Genomic DNA, 23,216 nt, shown 5'->3' with positions numbered 1-23,216 from the left:
TCTGAGTGTGTACTGGCTCACGGTCTGTCTGGAGAAGTGTAATGTTAATGTCTGATTGGAATTTGGTGTTGCAGTAAAGCTCGAGAGAACTGAAATGGTTTCTTGTTGAAATAAGGGAGTTTTGTCTGCAGGCTTAGCAGGGGTCAGATTGGTGAAATTATCAGGTATTCAAGAGGGACTTGCCAACTCCTTGACAGCTTAATTATCCCTCAGCCGCCTCAGTTTTGTTTAATGTGTCAATTTGGATGAAATTGGGCAATGAAATTGGACTGCCTTTTCACCGTTGCTTATATTGTGCGACTAATTTGCTGGAAACATGTTTTTTCTCCCTAAATAAGCAACTTATTTGAAACAGCCATAGAATATCCCAAATCCGAATTTATAGACATCATGCCATGTCAGTCGTGCATTGCTTTTTACCTCAAAGCTGCATTTCTTTATTTGAACATGCTTCAAAGAATATTTAATTATTTTATTTTTTTAAAACTAATTTGGCTATGAATCAGTGGAGAAATCATTAATAATTTATCACAGCAGTAGAATTGATACTTATGGAAATACTGCAAATGAAAATTGAGAATCCTCTGACCTCTCAGACAATATTTCTAAACACTCCATGGTTAAAGTGGAAGCAGGGAATTTCTAGAATATTTGTGCCACCAGGATTTGGATTTGCAAAAATGAATATGAATTTTTAATGCTTTATTTTGAAGTTGTATATCAGGCACTGAACTCAGCTTGACAATGAAATTCTAAAATAATTAAATGTACAACAAAAAAAAATCAAGCATGGAGTAATCCTTTGCCATTTCAGCCATTTAGCAGTCAAGTCAAATGATTGCGTAACCACCCCTATATCTCCCCATCTCCCTATCAAAATTTTCTAAATTGAAGTTTGACTTGAAATTGATTTTATTGCCGTAATTCAACTTCATACTTAATATACAATTTAAAATAAAGCATAAAAATTAGTTTTACAACATTCACATACAAATCTTAGTGGCATAACTGTCATTGCATAGGAATTGAGCCTCTGTAGCTTTTTCTTCTGTTGACAGGGATCCCATTTGAACCTACATTTGACCCAGAAGCTTTTGTTCCAAGGGGAGCAAAAGTGTAAGAGTTCCCTGAGCTAAATATTCACTACTCAGAGTGATTAAAAATCAGATGAAAAGTTAATTTGCTTCTATGGCCTGAAGCTACTAATCTACTCACATATCCACTGAGGCACAGATGTGATCTGCAAATGGATATGGGTATTTTAGAGACTATCAGTCTTTGGATGGAATATCACCTATTAAAACTGTATGGTGTACTTGTGAAACGTGTGCTCGTCCTTAAAGCACAATTGGGAAATCTATTCACTGGTCGGGACAAGCTAAAAAAATACTATCTGAAATCCATCCATCCATTTGCTGTACCAGGGTCACGGGCGAGCCTGGAGCCTATCCCAGGGAACTCGGGGCACAAGGAGGGTGACACCCTGGACAGGGTGCCAACCCATTGCAAGGCACAATCACACATACACTCACACACTAAAGACAATTTGGAAGTGCCAGTCAGCCTACAGTGCATGTCTTTGGACTGGGGGAGGAAACTGGAGTACCCAGAGGAAATCCCTGAACCACAGGGAGAACATGCAAACTCCTTGCACAGAGTGGAGGCGGGATTCGAGCCCCTAACCCCGGAGGTGCGAGGCAAACATGCTAACCATTAAGCCATCATGAATCGAAAACATGTTTTTGAATTGTTCTGAAATGTCCTCTTTTCAGACAGACATAGCTATTATTACTGTTATTACAGTTATTGTTTTTACTATTCCTCATTTGTAAGTCGCTTTGTATAAAAGCGTTTGCTAAATGAATAAATAATATAATAATGTATTAATAATGTAAGATGTATTTATCTTACATCTGTTGCACTTTTTAATATATTTTCTTAATGTTGGTTTTCCTGTTTGTATTAGTTTGTATTCCCCCTCTTTACAGGATCTCATTATTTTATGAAGCACGTAATATCACTATCAAAATCTCAGTGGTCCTATTTAAAATGGGGATGAGGATAGAGGGCCAGTGTGGAAAGAAAAATATATATCCTTTTTAAAAACAATCTTCCTTCCATATATTTCTAGTGCATAACCTTAGTGTACTGTTATCTCTTTATAAAATGCTTTGCAGGTTTATATACTGTAATCGCAAACAGTACTCGTTGCAGAGATTATAGGCTGGTGCTCTTAACTCCTTAAATTCTCAGCTTTTTATATAGTTCTTTATCAATAACTACTATGAATTTTTCAGTAACTGCAATTAAACTAAACTGCGAAGAAGAGTAAGGAGTGTAAATATAGACCAGATGAGGGCTCCTGGGAATTTAAGGGGTTAATATTTTATCCTCGGTTGTGACAGGGAACCAATGGCTTAATAATGATCACAGTAACAACTCCGATCCAATCAATGGCTGTAATTTTTCAGCAGGACTCATTTCCTCTTGCTAAAAAAGTCATTAAAGCATTTGGGAAATTTAACCCAAAGCTTTGAGCATAAACCTGATGAATATTTTGGATAGGATCTCAGGAAGGAAACTTTAGTTTTATGAATGTACTTACTTTTTTTCTTTTCATGCCATGAACATGTATAAGAACAATGACTCAGAAATGGGTTTGACAGCAGTTTGTACTTTGCAGTACAGCTTTCCTTCAGTGATGTCTTTGACACTTCCCTTACACGCTGACAAGCGAGGAAAACATGCCCAGGAAACTAGGCTTTGTTGCATTTAAAAGTCTCTGATTTTTATCTTCATTAAATCCATTTGAAAGTTTTTGTTTTTGAATAACCCATACATTGAGATTTGCTATTGACCAATATTGGCTGTTGCAATATTGATATTGCAGAAGGCTGTAAAATGCAAACGAACCAGTTGTTTTTGTGCTGTGAGCATTTTGACTTACCACAGAAACTGGTGTTCTTAGTACTTAAAATGTTGGGCCATGTGATCAAACAAAGAAACAGTAACAATAAAAATATCAACAACATCTCAATATGCTGTAAATTTCAATACATACAAGGATGCTTGAAGATAAAATATTGAAATACAATATAATACAGGGCATTTTTGGGTAGTTAATTGTGTCACATTGAAGCTTATTGCCAGGCATAACACAATCAACAATATAATGCCAATATAATATTATTATATCCTTATCAAAATTCATTATTCACCCTTTTACCAGAGGCCAAAAAATGGAACCTGTTTTGGGGTGCCCATGTTCAGTACTGAGTTTACTTGTGGTGTCACACTCCACAGTACTGGTTAATGGCTTGTATTTGCAGTTTTTCATAATTATTTCTTTTTTACCCAGCCTACTAGGTTAAAATGTTCAAATTTTTATTGTGGAATTTGTATAAGGTGTTTTAGTACTAAAAAAGCTTTAGTTGTGCTGTCCGTTTAATCTCTGTACCAATGTTATTGGGGAGAGGTGTGAATTGTTTGCCCATCATGGGGCTAAAACCCCTCCCCTTTCCCATCACTCTGCTCACCAGCAGCTAAACACAGAGTCAAGATACTCTACACAGAGAAACTCAACAGTGTCCTGACTAATCTTGGAACAAACTAGTGGCGATAAAATAATTCATGTGTTTATATTTATTGAAAATATCATATAAGCCGATTTCCATTCAGCAGAATGGAAGGCTAGTGTAGTGTGAGAAACGGTTAAGAAATATAGCATTTTTTGTTTTACAGTATTTCTAATAAATCTTTATTTCTGGACTAAATAATGCCTAATTTGTGTGTGAATAACTCAGACACGTTGTCCTTAGACTTTTTGAAAAACCATGTGTTGAACATACAGCGTTTTTTTGCTCTGCTCCAGCTCTTTGCATATTTTTGTTCTCTGCATTTTTTGTTCTCAGTTGTCAACCACTGATAGACTGAACTGAATAAGGGAGTAAAAACCGCTAGGGTGTCTTTACCTGAGTGTACTGTAAAGACAGCTTATAGCTCAGATTTGTAGACGGAGTTGTATAATACGTAGGGACTTTTTTCTGTATATTTTTAGCCTTTTTTGCAGTATGTGCTGTTTTTATATGGATTAAGGCAGGTATAGAGTAGAATTGGGCCTTTGATATGCTCTGAATAAAAGATGGCACCCACCACGGCAGACGTCTTTGCATGTTCTTTCTGTAACCACCATTATTTATGATTTATTTTAGCCCTTACAGTCACTCTAAATGTATATCACGCTTTTTCATATTACCATATACATTCTAACTAACTTCTACTGTCTGTATAGTGTTGATGGTACCAAGAGGGAATGAAGAGTAAGCATTTCATTGTACATTATAACTGTTCTTCTGTGCATAAGACAATACATTCTTGAGTCAGAATCTTGACTCTGAATCTGAATCACTGCCAGAATACATAATTCAAGAAGTTGCATGGTGACCACCCAATATCTTTGTCTGTTTATGCAGCATGAAGTCTCTGGTAGAAATGTAAAAAAAATAAAATAAAAATCTGATTCTGTTTCCGTCAGGATTAATTTAGAATTATCATCTTTTTTTAATGTGAGTCGTTTCTCACATTTGCATATTTAACCACGCGGTGTGAGTCATAGTGGCTGAGTAAATGCTTCAGCATCCTATCCATGACAGGAGTGACAGAACTGGAGCACAGAGGATCAATGGACACTGTCCCCTTGTTAAATCCAGGGATGAGTTCTCTGTACAGCCCAGTTTCTTTACGGGACTGCACTGAGCCCCTCTAATGCATGGTACACAAGACTGGCCTTTGGCTAGTACATGTTTCACAAAGTCTCACTGATTTTCCCCAACAGAGGTGTAGCCTTGAACTTATTTCAGTGGGGGATTTGGAAATATACTAAATGAAAATCACACCATGATATGTAGTACAATTAAATCGATAGACGTCATGTGCTCATACGTTTTGGTGGAGGTATTCAGAATTTGTCTTTCAATTATTGAAGACAATCTTTAATTAACTTAGGAAATAGAATTCCTTTATGACGGTTCCACTACAAAATGATTAAAATAGCATGCTGGTAATAGGTGACAATGACATTGTATCTTATAAAATCAGAACTATCTTTCCTCCTGCAGTAGAAACTCTGGTACCTCATCATCTGTTACCTTGATATCTCTGAGCTCAGGGTGTAGCTAGCTGGCTAGAAAAAGAATCTGCAAGATTCTGATTGGTTAAACCTTTCTTGCAGTACACTGGCATTCCATTCCACCAGTGTATGTCAATTAAATGTAATGGAATGGAAAATCGGCTTATCTGACATTTTCAATCATTACAAACAAATTAATTATTTTCTCGCCGCAAGTTTAATATAATATTAGTCATGACAATGTTGGGTTTCTGTGCATAGAGTATCGTGACTCTGTGTTTAACTGCTGGTGAGCAGGGTGATGGTAAAGGGGAGGTGTGTGAGCTTCCTGCTCACAATTGTCAAGTCATGGCAAACCAGCGACTCCATTTCCCAGAAAGCACCGCAAACTATAAACATGGCCGACAACTACAACTCCCAAAACTACACACAGACATGTCACTTTCTCTCCAGAGGTCTAATTTAAGACACCTGTTCATAATCACATTGACAATCACACCATGCTACTTACGAGACTCACACACAACCATTGTGAAGTATATGCTTAGTTGATCTTATTGCTGGGGTTTACCAAGCCTTGTGCTTGTGTTGTTATTCTGGTTTTGACTTTGCTTATTCCCTCGATCTTGATTCTCTACCTTGCCTGTTCTAGATTATTACCGTGATTGTTTGACCCTAGACTTTTTATGTTTTTTGATTTTTGCCTGACCCTTTGGATTTGTTGTGTCATGAAACCTGCCAAACTGCTTCCATCTCAGTCTCCATTGCATGACAACAATGCAAACAATTCACACCTCTCCACAATAACATTGGTACTGAGATAAAACGGACAGCACAACTCAAGCTTTTTTGATAGTAAAACACCATATACAACTTCCACAATAAAATTATCATATTTTAACCTAGTAGGCTGGGTAAAAAAAAGCACCTTCATATGAGCCATTAACCAGTACTGTGAAGTGTAACATCACAAAAAAATTCAGTGCCGAACATAGGCACCCCCAAAACAGGAGGAAATTCCATTTTTAAATCCTGTTTCTCAGCAAAACATCTAGTAGAGAATGAAATCTGATTAAACAAACTAAAGGACATGTTAATTTGAAATTTGGTTTACTAAAATATTAATCATAATGATGCTTTTGTTGTGTTCATGAACATAACTGTAGCACAAACAATGTTATCTGACACATATAGAACCATCTACCGTGTATGCGTGTTATGTTGATCACCCACAAATAAACGTTATGAAAATCCGCCCTCCGCTCCCCTATGCTAGTCCAATGCTGGCTTTATTAAGAAACATTGTATGATGTGAATTCATCAAGGTCCATAGTGCCTGCAGGTGTTCCCAGCACTGCACTAGCATACATAATCAGGGTCTCTTCTTTAGTTTTATTCAGGAGGAGGAGGGATCATTAATAAAGTCCGGTGCTCCCGCACAGCTTTGCTATGTAGGCTAGTAATGTATGCAGCTCATACCACATAGCCATGTTCAAATAATGAGCATGATGATTTTCCTGTTTTGTTTTTGGTGCAATGGAATTTGTCTGAGAGTGTGCTACGGCTGCTGAGATTGTGAGGGATTTTCTAGCACGTGTCATGTTTGATCAAAGCTTGCTGTGAATTAATTATCTCCACATGAATTATTCAGCATGTTTCTAGTGCAATGTATGAGTCTTTTCATCAGCCCCGCTTGGGAAAACAGACAAAAGAGCCAACCTCATGATAATATCCTATAGGGACAGATGAGCTTGTCTATCCATATTGTTAGATGTTATATGTTTATGAAAGATCTCAACAGGTAAAGAATAAATACTGTCTGTCTCTAAAGAAGCCATTTTACTCATAGTTATTATTCAATTAGGTGTACAGTATATACAGATATAGTTTGATTTTAGGATGATGAATGCGAGTGGATTTCAGTCTATTGAACTGAATATCCTTTCTGACACTTGTAGTCTAGTAAGAGAAATAACACCTTTGTTTATCTTCTAGTACAGCTTTTAAACTTGACTTCCTCGGATCTAACAGTGTATCAGTGCAGAATGAATTATCACTGTTTTGACTGATTTATACATAAGACTCAGGAGGGACTCCAGTTCCATACTATTGATGTGCTTTTTCAGCTGCAGCTGAAACATTACCCAGTTTTTGTCTATTTATGGAGCATTAATGACGTGTTGAGATTAGCTATCATCACAGAGTTTCCCCATAGAAAACCCCATGACTCCAACAGCTTGATTTAACCCCTTAAGGTCTCAGATTATTTTTCAGTCATTCTCTTTAAAGCATATTATTCAGGAACTACAATGGATTATTCAGTTACTACAGTGAAACTAATAGGAAATGAGGGTTAGGAGTGTAAGAATGGACTCAACAGTAAGTAAAAAAAAAAAAATCCACCCTGAATGAATTGCATATTAATCTTTATAATTAACATTTGATTTTCAATCCTAATCCATGCAAGATTTATATGGTAATGAAATTCTGAGTGGACTTTTTATACCCACAATGCCGTTTGACTGCCGTCTGATAGTGGCACCAGTGGGCTTCATCTCTTCCTAAAAAGAACGATGTAGCAACGCTTTGTCTGTCCAGATCTCTCACCTCTTCATCTGTACACTCTGCTCACACAGATCAGCTTCCAAAGCTTCATCCTACATGCTGATACTGCCATCAGTGCCATCGTGCTTGCCATCTCACAGATCACGTAACTACCTGAGCCAAGTCTCTGAGTCACATAAGTTGTATTGCATTCTGAAAATTTGAGTCCAATGTTTGCTGTCTCTACTTCTGTACTGGATTTCTCATTAATATGACTTTGAAAATGGTGAGTGAAAAAAGAAGCTGTTTTGTTTTTAGGAGCTAAAAGCAAAACCTGACTGTTGGCCCTTATGTTTAGGATTTCTCACAAGAATAACGATAATACAGCACCAACTAACAAATTAGCACCAGAATTGCTAATCACATCACAAATATTGCAGCATAAACATATTTCAGTCTCTCCAGGATTTTGCATTTTTTGCGATCGCAGAAATTGATGCAAAATCAAGCGAACTCTGCAATATTTGGAGGAGTTTGCGATTTTTAAAAATTACCACAGATTGTCGGCAGATTTGGGCCAAGACGCATCATGTGACGTCATCACAACACACATTCAGTCAAAGCCCTCGATTCACGTTCACCGAACATGAGTACAGATAAAAGGTCTCATTTACCAACAAACATCACTGTGAAAGACAATTTTGTGCAATTGCAGTTTCACCGATTCAAGTAGTTTTCAGCAAAAAAACCCCACAAAAAACCCAGCAAGTTGCATTGCAAATGTTGAAAAAAGATGCCGCAAAATCAGGCATTTCTGGCCCCCCAAAAAATCTCAGTGAAATCCTTTATGGACTAAAATTTTATGTTTCAGGGTAAAGTTTTTCTTTAAGGGTTAAAAGGAAACCTCAAATAGGGTACTTTTTTATTTTATTTTATTTTTTTTACATCAAGTAGCATGTTAACATGCCAAGCAAGTAGACTGGACATCATCATATACCTTGTAGTTTGCTCTCTCAGCATATCCCTACACTTTTCTCCTCAGGTCCTGAGACAGGCTGATGGAATGAATAAACAAACAAAATGTGCGACTAAAATTTATATTCTGCCACACTGACCTAAAATTCTCTGAGGCGTTTCCCCTGGGATTAATCTAATGTGGCGTACGGAGCATGGCTCAGCCTGTGAGGATTTTGGACCTGCGCTCTTGTTGCCCTACTTTTCATTTAAATTTCAAGAGTGTGAGAGGCAGAGAGAACGAGAAAGAGGGAGGTATATTGCTAGAATGCTTTGACAGATGGAATGGGGGTTTCTTCCCTACGTAGAGATAGAGAAGGAGAGAGAGAGAGAGAGAGAAATGCTCTGGCTATCTGTCTCTCTCAATGCACAGACATTTGCAGTTTATTTCAAGACAACATTTAAAACCACGGCACGATTTTAAATTGTCATTTTCATAAATTGTGGTTTTCGGATTAGCATTTATTATAGATGCTTGAAACATAACAAATCAGAATGGTTTTTCATTTTCCAGCTCAAATGATCTGCTGGCATTTTTAGACCTCTAACCACCAGCAGCGGTGGATGGTGTGCCTGAGCAGAATTGCTACGGTTGTCCCTGAGCTGCAGAAGCTGCTGAAATATAAATGAGGGCCTGTATTGAGCCAATGTTTGACTGCAATTCCAAGATCTTGTGTCACAGGGGTGTCTGGCTTCCATCTCAGGAAGTCTTCCATTCCCCAATCCACGGTCCAAATCAGAAATGCAGTCAGTGGTCAGTTTCTATAGCTGGAGCAAAAAAAAGAAAAAAAAAATAGAGCCCACATTTCCTGACATCCCTCATTGCAGAAGATAGTTAAAAAAAAAAAGTGTTCCAGTGCACCAAAGCTGCAGCCACATGGCCTAATTCATTTCATGGCCTAATTCATAGCCTCACATTACCGTCTAGTGCACGCTAGACACACAAATGTGTGTCTCAACAGAGTCTGGATGGTCAGTCTGTTCATCAAGAACTGCTGGCTCCATTCCTGTGTATGCAGAATCTTTTGGGATACTCGCTATATTTCTCTCCCATAATTTAGAGTCTGTCTTGTAAAATGCTCTTTTGTTTGACAGATTCACAGTAATTTAATATACTGTAATATACCGTATTTTTAGCTCTCTTGTATAAATCAAGCTGTGAAGGCATACAGCAGAGGGCAGTTTTTTTTTTTTACCAACTCGGCAAATGTGCAGCGGTAGTCGGGCATAAACGAGCTGAATAATTGAAAATGTGACAGACTACAGGTCCATTTCAGGGTTTTATCCTGATGGCGGTAAAGGAGAAGGAAGTGTCTTACAATGACAGGACACTGAACAGGAGCATTGTGTGAGCCAGATTTTTTTTTGTGACCACCCACACTTCTGAATAGCAGATTTGGACCCAGCAAGCTATTAAATATACCTAATGAGTCTGGTCTAAATACATATTGAGATATATGTGTGTGTGTATATATATATATATATATATATATATATATATATATATATATATATATACATATATATATATATATACATATATATATATATATATTTTTTTTTAAATAGCACATTTGTCTTTGCTTATTTTCATTGTTTATTACACTGTTAGCATCCCTAACAGTTATAAATGTTTGATAGCAGTAAATAAAGTGACCCTCACTCATGGCGCAAGACACCTTTAATCTGATAATGACCCCATCTCGCATCTTTTTATTAAGAGGAACAGATAAGCGAGGCGTGCTAGCCTGACAAAACGAGCCATTGTTATTCTGCACGGCACAATGTGAGTCACTGATTTGGCATGCAGGAACGCTGTTTATTATGGACCGCAATTATTGTCAAGAGGCTTGAGCAGAGTTAACAGCCTTATGAATGCCTGAATGCTATAGAGGAAAAAAATCTCATTAGTGCAGCTGCATTGAAATTGGAAGTACATTATATTCATGAGTCTCTGCCCGGTGTTTTTTCTTTTTTTTTTTTCTTTCTTTTTTTCAGATGTGCTGATGGACTCGATGACAGCAACGGCAGAGCTGGGCTGGATGATATACCCATCAGTAGGGGTGAGCACTGTTTAGCTGACCTACTCTGGCTTGGCCATTTACCATATGTAAACGGAACGCTTCACTGCTTTACCTTGTCTAAACTCAATGCCTAAGTGCACAAATGCATAATGACTCGTGATGTTCAGGGCCCACAGGGGCATTTGAAGGAATTCCAAATGAAGCCTAATAAAATGTAATGAAACCTTTTTTATGTGTGCATATTTCTACAATGGAAAATGAGATCAGTGGCAATGACACACTAAATATTTGTCAGAGATGTTTTCTTTCTCATTACTAATTCAGTCTTGCCTCCGCTGTGTCTCCAGTGGGAGGAGGTGAGCGGCTATGATGAGAATATGAACACCATCCGCACCTACCAGGTGTGCAACGTCTTCAATGCCAATCAAAACAACTGGGTGCGCACCAAGTACATTCGGCGGCGGGGGGCCCAGCGCATCCATGTCGAGATCAAGTTCTCAGTGCGAGACTGCAGCAGCATCCCTAATGTCCCAGGCTCGTGCAAGGAGACCTTCAACCTCTACTACTTCGAGTCTGACTCGGACACGGCCACTAAAGTTTACCCTCCGTGGATGGAGAACCCCTGGATCAAGGTGGACACCATCGCAGCCGACGAGAGCTTTTCACAGGTGGACCTGGGTGGCCGGGTGATGAAGATCAACACTGAGGTGCGCAGCTTCGGCCCTGTGTCTCGCACCGGCTTCTACCTGGCCTTTCAGGACTACGGAGCCTGCATGTCCCTCATCGCTGTGCGGGTATTTTTCCGAAAGTGTCCCAGCGTTGTCCGGAATGGAGCTATCTTCCCAGAGACTTTGTCAGGAGCTGAGAGCACGTCATTGGTGGCAGCCAGAGGGACCTGCATACCCAACGGAGAGGAAGTTGATGTGCCAATTAAACTTTACTGCAACGGAGATGGCGAGTGGTTGGTACCTATCGGCCGCTGCATGTGCAAAGCTGGACACGAGGCAGCCGAGAATGGCACCGTCTGCAAAGGTGAGTGTCTCTGTTTCTCTCTCTTTCATTTGAATTTAATCTGTTTGATGTGATGGGTCATAGCTTTTGGGTATTTGAGGATTTAATGCTCTGTCAAGTAGAAAAAGCTACTCACTGAAGAAGATTTCATAGGGTGACTTTGTATGCTCCACCACACAGAATATTCTGACAGTTGCTAGTGGCAAGTTGATACATATTCAAAGAATATTAGGCTGCATCTCAAACCACATACTACACACTAATTTTCTCTATAAACATTAATAAAATCATTGGTGTAGCGGCATACTTTTTAATATGAATATGAAAACATTTTTGTGCACATTGTGCTAGATTATTCAGTGAATCTGGACTATATCTGTGAGATCCGAGTACAGCATCCAGGGCCTACATTATCCTGCTAGCCAGCTACAGTTGCTAAGCTTACTGTAGTACAGGCTCTTGTTAAGGACCAAGGATTATTTTACTTTGAATTCTTTTTGCTCTATTTTTAATGTGATGTAATTTGTTTCTTAGACGTAGACTTCTTAAACTTCTTTCTAGGTTTGGGCCATGCTCATATATAACTTATTTTATGCAGAATTTTTAATTTAATTATCCATTAATTATTATTGAAATAATTAATAATAATTATAATTAATTCAATTAACTATATTTATATGTTCTGTTAAAATGACTCATTTGAATTTTATTTTATTTATGTATTTATTTATTTTTACACAACATTCTAGCTAAAAACTAATAAAAATGGCTATTTTAAATGACTAAAAGCAAATTTCTGAAGTTTGGAATTATGGTCATTGCCATACGGGGTCTTGGAGATTCTGCTTAGGAGCTGTACACATCTGTGTACGCATCTATGTAAATTAGTCCTTTCTATAAAAACACACTTAACACTTAATCTCTTTCTTATATATATATATATATATATATATATATATATATATATATATATATATAAAAAAGTTAAACTGTATAATTTATTTTACCCATCAGTACTAAAAATGATACGAGACGTTTGATAGACGCGTAGAGAGTTAAAGCCAGACATTTTACTCCAGTACTGCTTTAACATTGGAGCCACAACTTTTTTTATAATTACCACTATTCTGACATGATCACACTATTTTTCAGTTATTACAAATTAATTTTTAAATGTATTTATTATGTGTGGGGAAATCCATCAGATGTTACTGCACCTGATTCTTGGCAAACACACAATAAACATTTCAGCATGCTTTGACATCTTGACTTTAAGACATTTTTACCAAACTATGTAGAAATGTTTTCATTTGCAGTACTTTTTAATCTTGCTTAAACCTTCTGCAAAGACCACATTAGGTAAACAAGGAACCAGTTTTACAAACACGGTTGTATAAACAGTCCGTCTGCACAAAGAAGATGCTTTAATTGCTACATATGCTTTCCTCACACAATGAATATGATGTTTTGAACAAGTTTTTGATTAACTGCCATAGAGAACACAAAACAGAGCCTATTCGATTTAGTAAACCAGCTGTTTCATCCCAAATGCTCTTTTTTTTTTACTATTATTGTATTATATTTATATATATATATATTATATATTATTTTATAGACTGTCAGTGTGTTGGTTTATTTCAGTGGAATTGGAATATAATAGTTTTGTTTGTTTGTTTGTTTGTTTGTTTGTTTGTTAGTCCCCCCCCAATTTGGTTTTGGCCAGTTCCCACATACAAACACAAACTAACTCTCCAGTATCACACGCCATCTACCAGCCATGGTGGGTGGGGCTAGCACATGCTTCCTCTGAGACACGTGAAGCCAACTTCCACATCTTTTCAGGGCAAACACTTTTCCATTTACATCAGTCAGGAGTCGGAATAGAATCTTTAAATGGATTAAAATTCTGTAACTTTATTTGTTACTTGTTTTAGAACAAGTAAAATTTTTCAGCTAGAAGCATATTTCATTTCTGGAAAACATTCATAAATTTAGAAACTTTTACTGTGAATTTTCAGAAATTTATTTAGTAGAATGTTGACATTTTGACATAACAAAATGCTAACAATGTGGTAAAATTTTGACATAACATTGAAAAGTGAAAGTGAAAAAAGTGGGGAAAAAAGAAGAAGGTGATTTTAGTCCTTGTCACGTGATATCATCTCTCATTTGGCCACACACTAACCATCAGAAAAATCTCCAAGCACAAAGTTGCTTTTTGTGTCTATAGTGCTAATAATTAAGAATATATAACGGGGAATAAAAAAAATACAAATTGAAATTGTATATCAGTAAAACCAAAACATCCATTTCTGAGTAATGAACAGAACAAAAAGGTTCAAGCACAGTTGGTGCACTATAGGGTTTTAGCAGTAATACAGTAAATTGCTTTCAATATACAATAAGGTAAAAAAAAAAATCATATATCATATAAGACTGTGTAAGTAAGAGTAGCCAATGTGTTCTCTGTACATATACAGTACATGCGGACGTGTAGTAGTTACACAACCCCGAGGTTATAAAATACACTCTTCTTGCTCTATGATTACTGGAATGATAATAAATATGAACGATGTCTTTGCTTCTTTCGGTCTCTCTCAAACGGTAAAACTGTAAAATGGATTATATCAGTCAATACTAGAAAATGATATAAGATGTTTGACAGACACATAGAAGGTTAAATCTGGACATTACTTTCTGTCTCTACAGTATGTCTCCATCTGTGTGTCGCCATTTCCTGTGTAGATTCACACATATAGTACATATCCTAACACACATGTACATTTATCCACTAGCATCATAGCACAGGGTTATACTGTCCGTATACCATATCAATACATGCATTCATATTTCTCGTTCTACACGGATAATGGAAAAATAATGAGCAGAAAGCCTTCACTCCGTGGCAGTGCTAATCCCTCAGTGAGTGGTAATGCTATCCTATAGAAGGATTTAGGGAGAAGGTGTTTTTCCCTCGCTCACCCAGCTCTCAGCAGATATGCTTACATTCATAGAGACAGAAGAGTTGAAATGAGGAAATGATTTTGGCAGAGTTCTCCTGGGCACTGTTGACAGAATATAAATTACTAATGTCTCTCCATCTGGAGCAGTTGATGGATGGAAATCGGCAATATCCTCGGCAAGCATGCGGCAGATTGTCTCTTTTATTTCCCCTGGTGTTAATCCCCTCGCCTGCACCACTTTAATGACACGACTAATTGACTAATTTGGAGTGTGGAGAGGGAGCAGTGTGCATGCTTAGGCACGGCTCTCCCTGGTGATTCTATTCTAATATAAAGCACAACTAATATATCCATCCCCCTGTGGTGGTTAACCAAGACGTGTATGCTGGAAAAAAAAAAGGATTCAGGATCTGTATTTTGTGTGCTAGAGTTATTCTCATTAGCCAGAGGTGAAAACATTTATTTAATTGTTTGTAAGCTTGTTGTAAAGCCTTTTTGTAGTAAATTTAGAGCAAATTATTGCATTGTGTACACGGGTAGTATAACTTCGAGAATCAACGGGAGATTGGTATATGGTTATTCTGATATAATATTACAGTTATTAATAACTCGTGAAAAAAAAAATAGAACCATGCTTGAATTATGAAAGACAAAGTCTGGAGATCTGATATTTATGGGCTCTCATAAAATGAACATTTTAACATTTTAACATCATGCCTGCAATAACAAACAATTTATTAAATTGCAAATGTAACAAAATATTAAATGAAATAGGATCAACAGCTTTGCTCTGAAATTAAACAGGATGAGTGGCCCACTCATTCAGAATGCCAGCTCATTTATGCAACATCATCATCACACCTAATATCGAAAAATAACAGCGATTTTAAGCCAGGACTTATGCAGTTACAGTGTAAGTAGATATGAACAGATATTCACACTCTTCCCTGCTTAAAACAAACATCTAACGCCTGTCACCACACCAAGTAACAGAGGATGTTTAGCTTCACCTCAAACAATTTCATTTGAGCCACTATTTCACTTAATGTTTCTAACCATTTTCTCAAAGTCTGTGCTTAAAAGACTGAATTTCTGCAGTCTCAGCTCCACTGGTGTTAATGGAAAATAGGACTAAAAAAATATCACACTTATGCAATAACAACTTTGAAAGAATTAAAATATCCTTTGAGTGAAACTTCTACACAAGAAAAAAAAATCCATTTTGCTCCAGAGCTACACTTAAACATGTGTTTGATAACTAGTTAGTACACCTAGGTAGCATTGCATTTGCGTGAATGAACTCGGCTTTAAGTAGATGGATTGCAGCCAAAAGTGATGCTTGCAGACAGACTTGTATATGTATGCAAACATTCTGAGCACAAATGATATATTGTTACAGCTTCAAATCAATATCTCATTTCCAGAGGGTTATAATGCATTTCATTATGATGTGTAAGGCAGCTGTATCTGCCCTACAAGGCCTCTTGTGGGTACAGTATATTGTACAAACAACCAATAATCTGTGTGGAATCTGAACCTTTAGTTATTGTTGTTGTTAAGTTGTCTTGTTGCAAAGGCACACATGGAAAACAAATAAAATTGCATTAATGCAGATAAGGGCAACTTTGTGAATATTGTACTTGCATTACCTTGATAGTTTGTGCTCAGCAGTGTGTGGCATGGATTTCCCTCCCTGTACCAGATTACAATGGGTGTGTAACCAGCTGTCAGTGTTAAGGGGATAGTTCACCCAAAAATGCTATCATCAATTACTCACCCTTTTTTGCAGCGCTTTAAACGGTCTGTTTTTTTGACGTGTTTTTTTGCGTTCACACCCACACGTTAAATGTGGGTGAAGAGCTGAATGAAAGTGCAAATTCACTCCCTGACAGTAGATGGCGCTTATTGAAAAGCAGAAAAAAGCATCCTGGAACACAAGGTGGCGCTGCACAAATTTCCGTTTCTGACACCTGCTTGTCGCTGAGAAGAAGAAGAGAGCCAGTATTTACATCTTTAAGCCGTTCACACACTTTTTTCAAACTGGCTAATGCATGTATGCACTTTTTTTTATAACACTCCCATTGACAGCTATTGATTTAGACATGGGGCGTTAAACAGACCATTTGATGTGCTGAAAAAACGTCCCGGTGTGAACGGGCCTTAATGTCGTTCCAAACCCATAAGACATCTTTACAACAGAAATGAGAACATACGCTCTCGCGATACAACAGGACAAGGAAGCGCTGCACTGTTTACTGTTTATGTCTGCAGATTTATAGATATAGAGGAGGACTTGCATTTTTTTGTCTGCTCTCATGGACACTTTTTTGTCCACTCTCGAGTCAACAAAACACGCTTTGTGTTTCTCTCGTGAACGTGCGTCGGAGATCTATAGGGATCACAAAATATCTATAGAGATATTTTAGATAAAATATAGACAAAATATCTATAGAGATATCTATAGAGATATTTTGTGAATAAAGTTTTTTGGTACTCACAAAGCATTCATATCACTTCATAAAATTGGGATTAAACCACTGGAGTCACATGGATTACTTTTATGATGCCTTTATGAACTTTTTGGAGCTTGAAATTTTTGGTTACTGGACTGTAAATGGAGGGACAGAAATCTTCCAGGTTTCATTAAAAATGTCTTCATTTGTGTTCCAAAGATGAATGAAAGTCTTATGGGTTTGGAACAACATAAGGGTGAGTAATTAATGACAGAATTTTTATTTTTGGGTGAACTACCCTTTTAATCCCATGTCTGCAGATGTTGCTGTGAAGATGGACATGCATGCATACTATTCACATTTCAACTTAATGCATACCCAGGTGTTCATGTGAAAGAAGCAGGTTTTGTATATGTGATTTATACATTATGGGTTTTTTTTTGTCATCCTGCAAGAATCCTGCTTGTTACTGTCATTTATTGCTGTTATTCTGGTAGGCGTGAAGGTTATGGAAAGGAGCATTACCCTTTGCTTGCACTTTCATAACCTTGAAAATCCTGCAGCCACACTAGCAGAAATTAGCATTATTGTGTCAGCAGTATTCAGACAGTTAGAAGCTACATATACAGTAAACTGTAAGATTTTAGCTTTAAATGTCATATTATAATGCCTTCTTTGTAAGGATTTACTCACAAATTTGACATGTTTTCCAGAACAGTTAATATGTGCATTTTAGAACCACAATCTTCAGTTCATATACAATACATAGAACCATCACAGTTATGGTACAAAAACAAACTTGAATGTCACTTTAGATGCAGTACAAATTTCGAATACAAACTTATTCAACATAGCTAAACACACAAATTGTTTCCTCTAAGCTAAGTATATTGAAAGGTGTGCTATTTTCAAATGCCTAATAGGCTGTACTTTTTTATGTGACACTTTTATTTGATTTTTTACCTCAATTAACTGGCGGTAGCTAAAATATTCATGAGCTGTTGCAATTAGGACTATCAGAATTTAATTTCATTATATTTGCACATTTAAAGTAAATCCAAATTTGGATGCTTAAAATCTTACGTTCAAGTCGGTTGATAAATGTGGCTAAACAATTATTGTAGGAAAAGGGTTTTGAATAAATGCATGTAATTTATTGCATGCTTTATTTTCAGTTACTTTTGAAAAATATAATTGAAGTACTATTAAACTTTAAAAAAAATTATGTATATTTGTTGCATGTAAGTAGTCAAAGTAAGATGTAGACAATGTAAGTATGTAATTCATAACAATAAATCTCTGTAGAGTCATGCTAAAGCTTGTGTGACTACAATGGCATTATGTTAAACCCTAGTGAACTAACCCTAAACACAGTGAGCATACAGTATTACTTCTAATGGAATTATTCTGTGAGAAGGCAGATTATTATGTGATTAGGTTTGTGAATAGGTTTTTAAGTGAAAGGATATAATTGAGCAGAATTTCAGTGACAGGAAAATATTACCATGATGAAAAAAATATATGAACTAAAGTATTAAAGTTTGTAATAAAATTCTTATTCTGGCCTGTGGGTTTCCTGCAATATAAAAAAAAACAGTGTAGCACTGCTGCTAGTATTCACACTGTCTGTGGCAATATATAATGAGTATAAAGAGTTTGACAGCTCTAATAATTTCACTACAACTGCTTTTGTTCATCCACATTGGAGGGTTTCTAGCATTAACTGACATTTTCCTTTAGGATTTCTTGGTAGAGAGCAGAATTCATGTTTCCATCAATTATTGCAAGTTGTCCAGGGCCTGAAGCAGCAACGCATCCCCACATCATCGCACTACCACCACCATGCTTTACCAACAAATGTATGATGTTTATTTTGTGGAGTTCTGTGTTTGGTTTGCTCCAAATATAACGGGACCACTGTCTTCTAAACAGTTCCACTTTCAACTCAGTCCACCGAACATCATCCAGGTGTGTTTTGGCAAAATTTAGACGAGCCTTAATGTTCTTCTGGGTTAGCAGTGGTTTTTGCCTCACCACTCTTCCATGGATGCCATTTTTGCCCAGTGTCTTTCTGATAGTCTTGAACAGTGAACTTTATTGATGCAAGAGAGGCCTGTAGGTCCTTCGATGTTGTGCTTGGCTCTTTTGTGACTTGCTGGATGACTGAATTACTGTGCTCTTGGAGGAATTTTGGATGGCCGGCCACTTCTGGGGCCACGTGGCTGGCAGTAATCAGGCATGGTTGCGTCTAGTCCAGCTGAACCCCACTATGAATGCAGTTTCAGATTAGAAACTGATTATTTTAGGGAATTAGTATGGGGCAAATACATTTTCACGCAGCCCCACTTGGGATTGGATAACTTTTCTTGCTTCAATAAATAACATTGTCATTGTCATGTATTTTGTGTTTACTCAGGTTGCCTTTGTTTTTCTTAGATTTTGTTTTCATTTCTGAAACAAGTTAGTATGAGATATACCCAAAGACAGAAGAAATTCACAGCACTGTAAATAGTGAGCTAACCTAGCTTGCCAGTGTTATCAGCAGACGAAGGCAAAGTCTTGATAAGTTACTGCACAAACTCAATATCTAGTTGTAAATTTACTTTATTACTAACTAGAATGCCCAATGTGTCCATTAACTGATGAGATGAAAACAACCTAGCCAGGTAAAACAATCAGAAGCTTCTGACTGTCGTGTTTGTATGTAGAGACGGATGCAAATGCAGAACTGAAGTGAAACGTTTAATAATGTACCAAACAAAACAAGACTTACATGAAACAAGGGCGAGCATACTGTAACGTAATACAGATAGACAATGTACACCAGTGCTAATGAGCCAAAACGTGAAATATGTGAAATAAAATATGTGTCTAGGTGCAGTGGCTGATGGGAATCGTAGTCTCTAGTCCTACTCCGATATTACATGACACTGACTGGAAGTCAACAGTCATTACAGAAAATATCTAAGGGAGACCAAGACAATCAGTATTCTTACAATAGACACTTGTTGTCTAGGAACTATATAAAATCACAGTGTGTTATTGTAGATATGATCATTTGAAGCAGCATGTTTTAGTTGATCCAGGATGTTAATTTTAATATTTTGTCTTACATGAGCCTGGACATTGTACAAATAATATTTAACAAACAAACAAAAAAGGAATTTCTAGTTGTACCAGAGTGTAAAACATATCCTTAATGATTTAAATTGTCATACATGGCATTTATATACCGTAAAGTTTCTGAAGACCCTGTGACTTTCCTGTCAGATGTCCCAGGAATGTCCCAGTACACAAGAGCCAATCAGGAGCTGAAGCAGAGACATGTTAATGTAACTAATCTCAGCAGTAGGGCTAGGAGATGCATTTCTATGTTAGTCCTTTATATGAGTAGAAAATAGAATAATTAATTCTTTCTCTTTAGGGATAGATGGATAGAGCCAATCAGTGCAGTTGCATAATTCACATATTGAAATGAATTGGAACCGATCCCAATTAATTTTTTTCCATTTCATTTCATATTTGATACAATAGTGATATTAGATCTCTGTATACAGGCCCAATATTGATCCAAATCATCTAAAACCATGCCTAGAAGTTGATTGGCTACTCCAAATTGTCTAAATGGCAACCTGGCAAATGTGAAAAGTATCTTGAATATATGTGGAATGTATTAACGATTTCCTATTACATTATTCCGGGTTACAATAGACAAACAAAACAACAAAAAAAAGATTATTAAACCTATTTCTAGTCATTTTCATAATTTATCTTCTTTCTAAAATAAATGCATAAAATGAGCAAAAAATATCTGCCAACAGAACAAGACTATTTCATGTTTAAAATTTGTATAAATGTATAATGTTTAGGTTTAATAATCTTATATTTGGTTTAAATATAACTGTTATCATATAACATGTAACTCGTATAGACATTTACACACCTTGTTTTCACCTTGTCACTAACAGGATGTTAGTGTTTCAATTTCAACCCCTTTACTGGTTGAAAAAAAAAGAAAAAGAAAGAAAGAAAAAAAAGGCATATATCAATTTTCCCCTCACATTAACTGACTGTGTGAGCTAGCGTTTGGCAGAAATGAGACCTCCCAGCCAATAAGACACAAGTTTTTCCATGTATTTTCCTGGAGAGAATGGATAAATATTCAGGGATAAAGAAAAAATCTTCAGGGCTACAGTCCCAAATGCACAGGCCAGGTTATGCACCTACTCAGTGGTGTTCAATCTGATACAGCACTCAGCCAAATGGGTTTAAGTATATGTACTGTAAATACGACTAGATAGACAGATGACAGATACTAGTTAGGAGATACAGCTTAAACTGTACAAGAACAAAAGTAAGCTTCCAAGAAAGGGTATGTGAGTTTCATTTCATTTATGGATTAATGAGGATTTGTTGGTTTTGTCTTTTTATGTTTTTTTTTTTTTTATGTACAAACATAGCCTCTGATCCATGTTTGTGTTTATTAATCTTCTGCAATGGATTACATTCAATTCTTTGTAGCTCTACAGAATAATAGGGATTTAAATAAATTTATTGATTAGAATTTTTTCCCTTCTACTCCTAATTCTGGAGGACTAATAATAAATGTAGAAGGAGTAATAATAAGTGTAACTTTTTATGCACTTAATCTTATGCAGAATACCTGTGTATGTATTTTGTAAGGAATAGTTAAGAACTTGACCTTGGTGTCCTGACAAGTAACGGCACTAATTGTGTCATTAATTGACATTAATTGTCTTGACAAGCAGGTCATGCATCAGCATTTTTATTTTTGTCCCTGCAGTTAGAGACATAATAAACTTAGTACTTAGATCTAAACCTCGACTTCATATTTGTAGCAGGGAAATACATTTGTAAAATATTGTCTAATGTAAATTGGTTAAGAAATGACAATGGGATTGATGTTGATGATGTCATATAAACGTCATCGATATGAGCATCTCCTTGCTATTTCATTTGTACGCTAGAACTGTCATTACCCTTTAAACTTAGCGATTGTGCTTGCTATTGTGGTATGTATTCAGATTGTGGTTTACCATTTTGCATGGTCTGTTATTAAATTTCTTGTGTCATCAGGACTTTCCATTTCCACGTTCATCTGTGCGTTCAAGCAAACAATTACTTTTGAGTTGACCTTTGGTTTGTGTCTAAAGAAATTACGCCATCATGATAAGGGCAAGATCACATTTTAGAATTCATAATTTCTCTTTTCTCACTGTACAGATGTAGGCTTGTATTTCTGTAATAATTACTTGTCCACCATTATTTAATCTTTTAATTTAGGGATGTAATGCAATGGCTGTATCTGTATCTGTAAGCTATCTGTTTAGGGCCCAAATATTTGTATCTGTATGTGGGATTCAAAGCCAAAGTGGACATGACTTAAACTGGAAACACCCCCCCCCCATCCCTCTTCAGATCCCACTTCAAATCCCTTACAGTTATTATTTTTGTTTGTACCTGCCTGCAACATCTAAATCAACATCTCGCTTTTTGTTTAGAACAAAAAATACATGTGTTCATTCCAGAAAATGTATTTATGTTTGGTTATATCCCTGCTTTATATTAACAGTGCATTGCGTCTCAGCTGTGTTTGAATGGGCTGTAATTCATTCGTTATGTCTAAGGAGGGTGGAAATCTGCAGCAGTATAAATTTCTGGGGGCATAAGGGTTAATCAGTGCTGAGTGCTGGCTGTCCATGCTTCTCTTTGATGAGAAGCAGGTGTCCTGTTGTCATCGATGAGGCACTCATTGATCAAAGGCCCGTCAGGAGTCTAGGCTTCGTCCGTCAGTCTCCAGCAGGCAGACAATGTCCGATGAGCGGAGACTGTCAGTGCCTCTCCTCCTCATGTCTCTCCTTATTCTCTCAGTCATCAGCAAAGAAAAACTGCCTCTGACAAAAGAAAGACAAGCATGAGGACTCCTTTGTTGGGCCTTCAGTCCTGTACTGGACTGAATTCAAAATGTCTTTCAAAATATAACCTGCCTCTTTAGATGTCCTTATAGTTAAAATACAATGTAAGACAGCATCCACGGCAAACATATTTATTTTATTTT

The 23,216-nt window shown here is 36.7% G+C and overlaps 1 protein-coding gene across 1 annotated transcript in view; it reads left to right on the top strand.

Moving 5' to 3' along the window:
* The window catches only part of ephb2a (eph receptor B2a), a 64,141-nt gene that overhangs the window by 4,964 nt on the left and 35,961 nt on the right, over positions 1–23,216 (top strand). Inside the window, exons 2-3 of the mRNA XM_053643031.1 lie at positions 10,685–10,749; positions 11,058–11,742. Of these exons, the coding sequence (XP_053499006.1) occupies positions 10,685–10,749; positions 11,058–11,742 (750 nt within the window). The remainder of the gene's footprint in view (positions 1–10,684; positions 10,750–11,057; positions 11,743–23,216) is intronic.

The sequence above is a fragment of the Ictalurus furcatus genome, chromosome 15 (genome assembly GCF_023375685.1).
Source record: "Ictalurus furcatus strain D&B chromosome 15, Billie_1.0, whole genome shotgun sequence".
NCBI lineage: Eukaryota > Metazoa > Chordata > Actinopteri > Siluriformes > Ictaluridae > Ictalurus > Ictalurus furcatus.
This window is presented reverse-complemented; position numbering and strand designations above follow the sequence as displayed.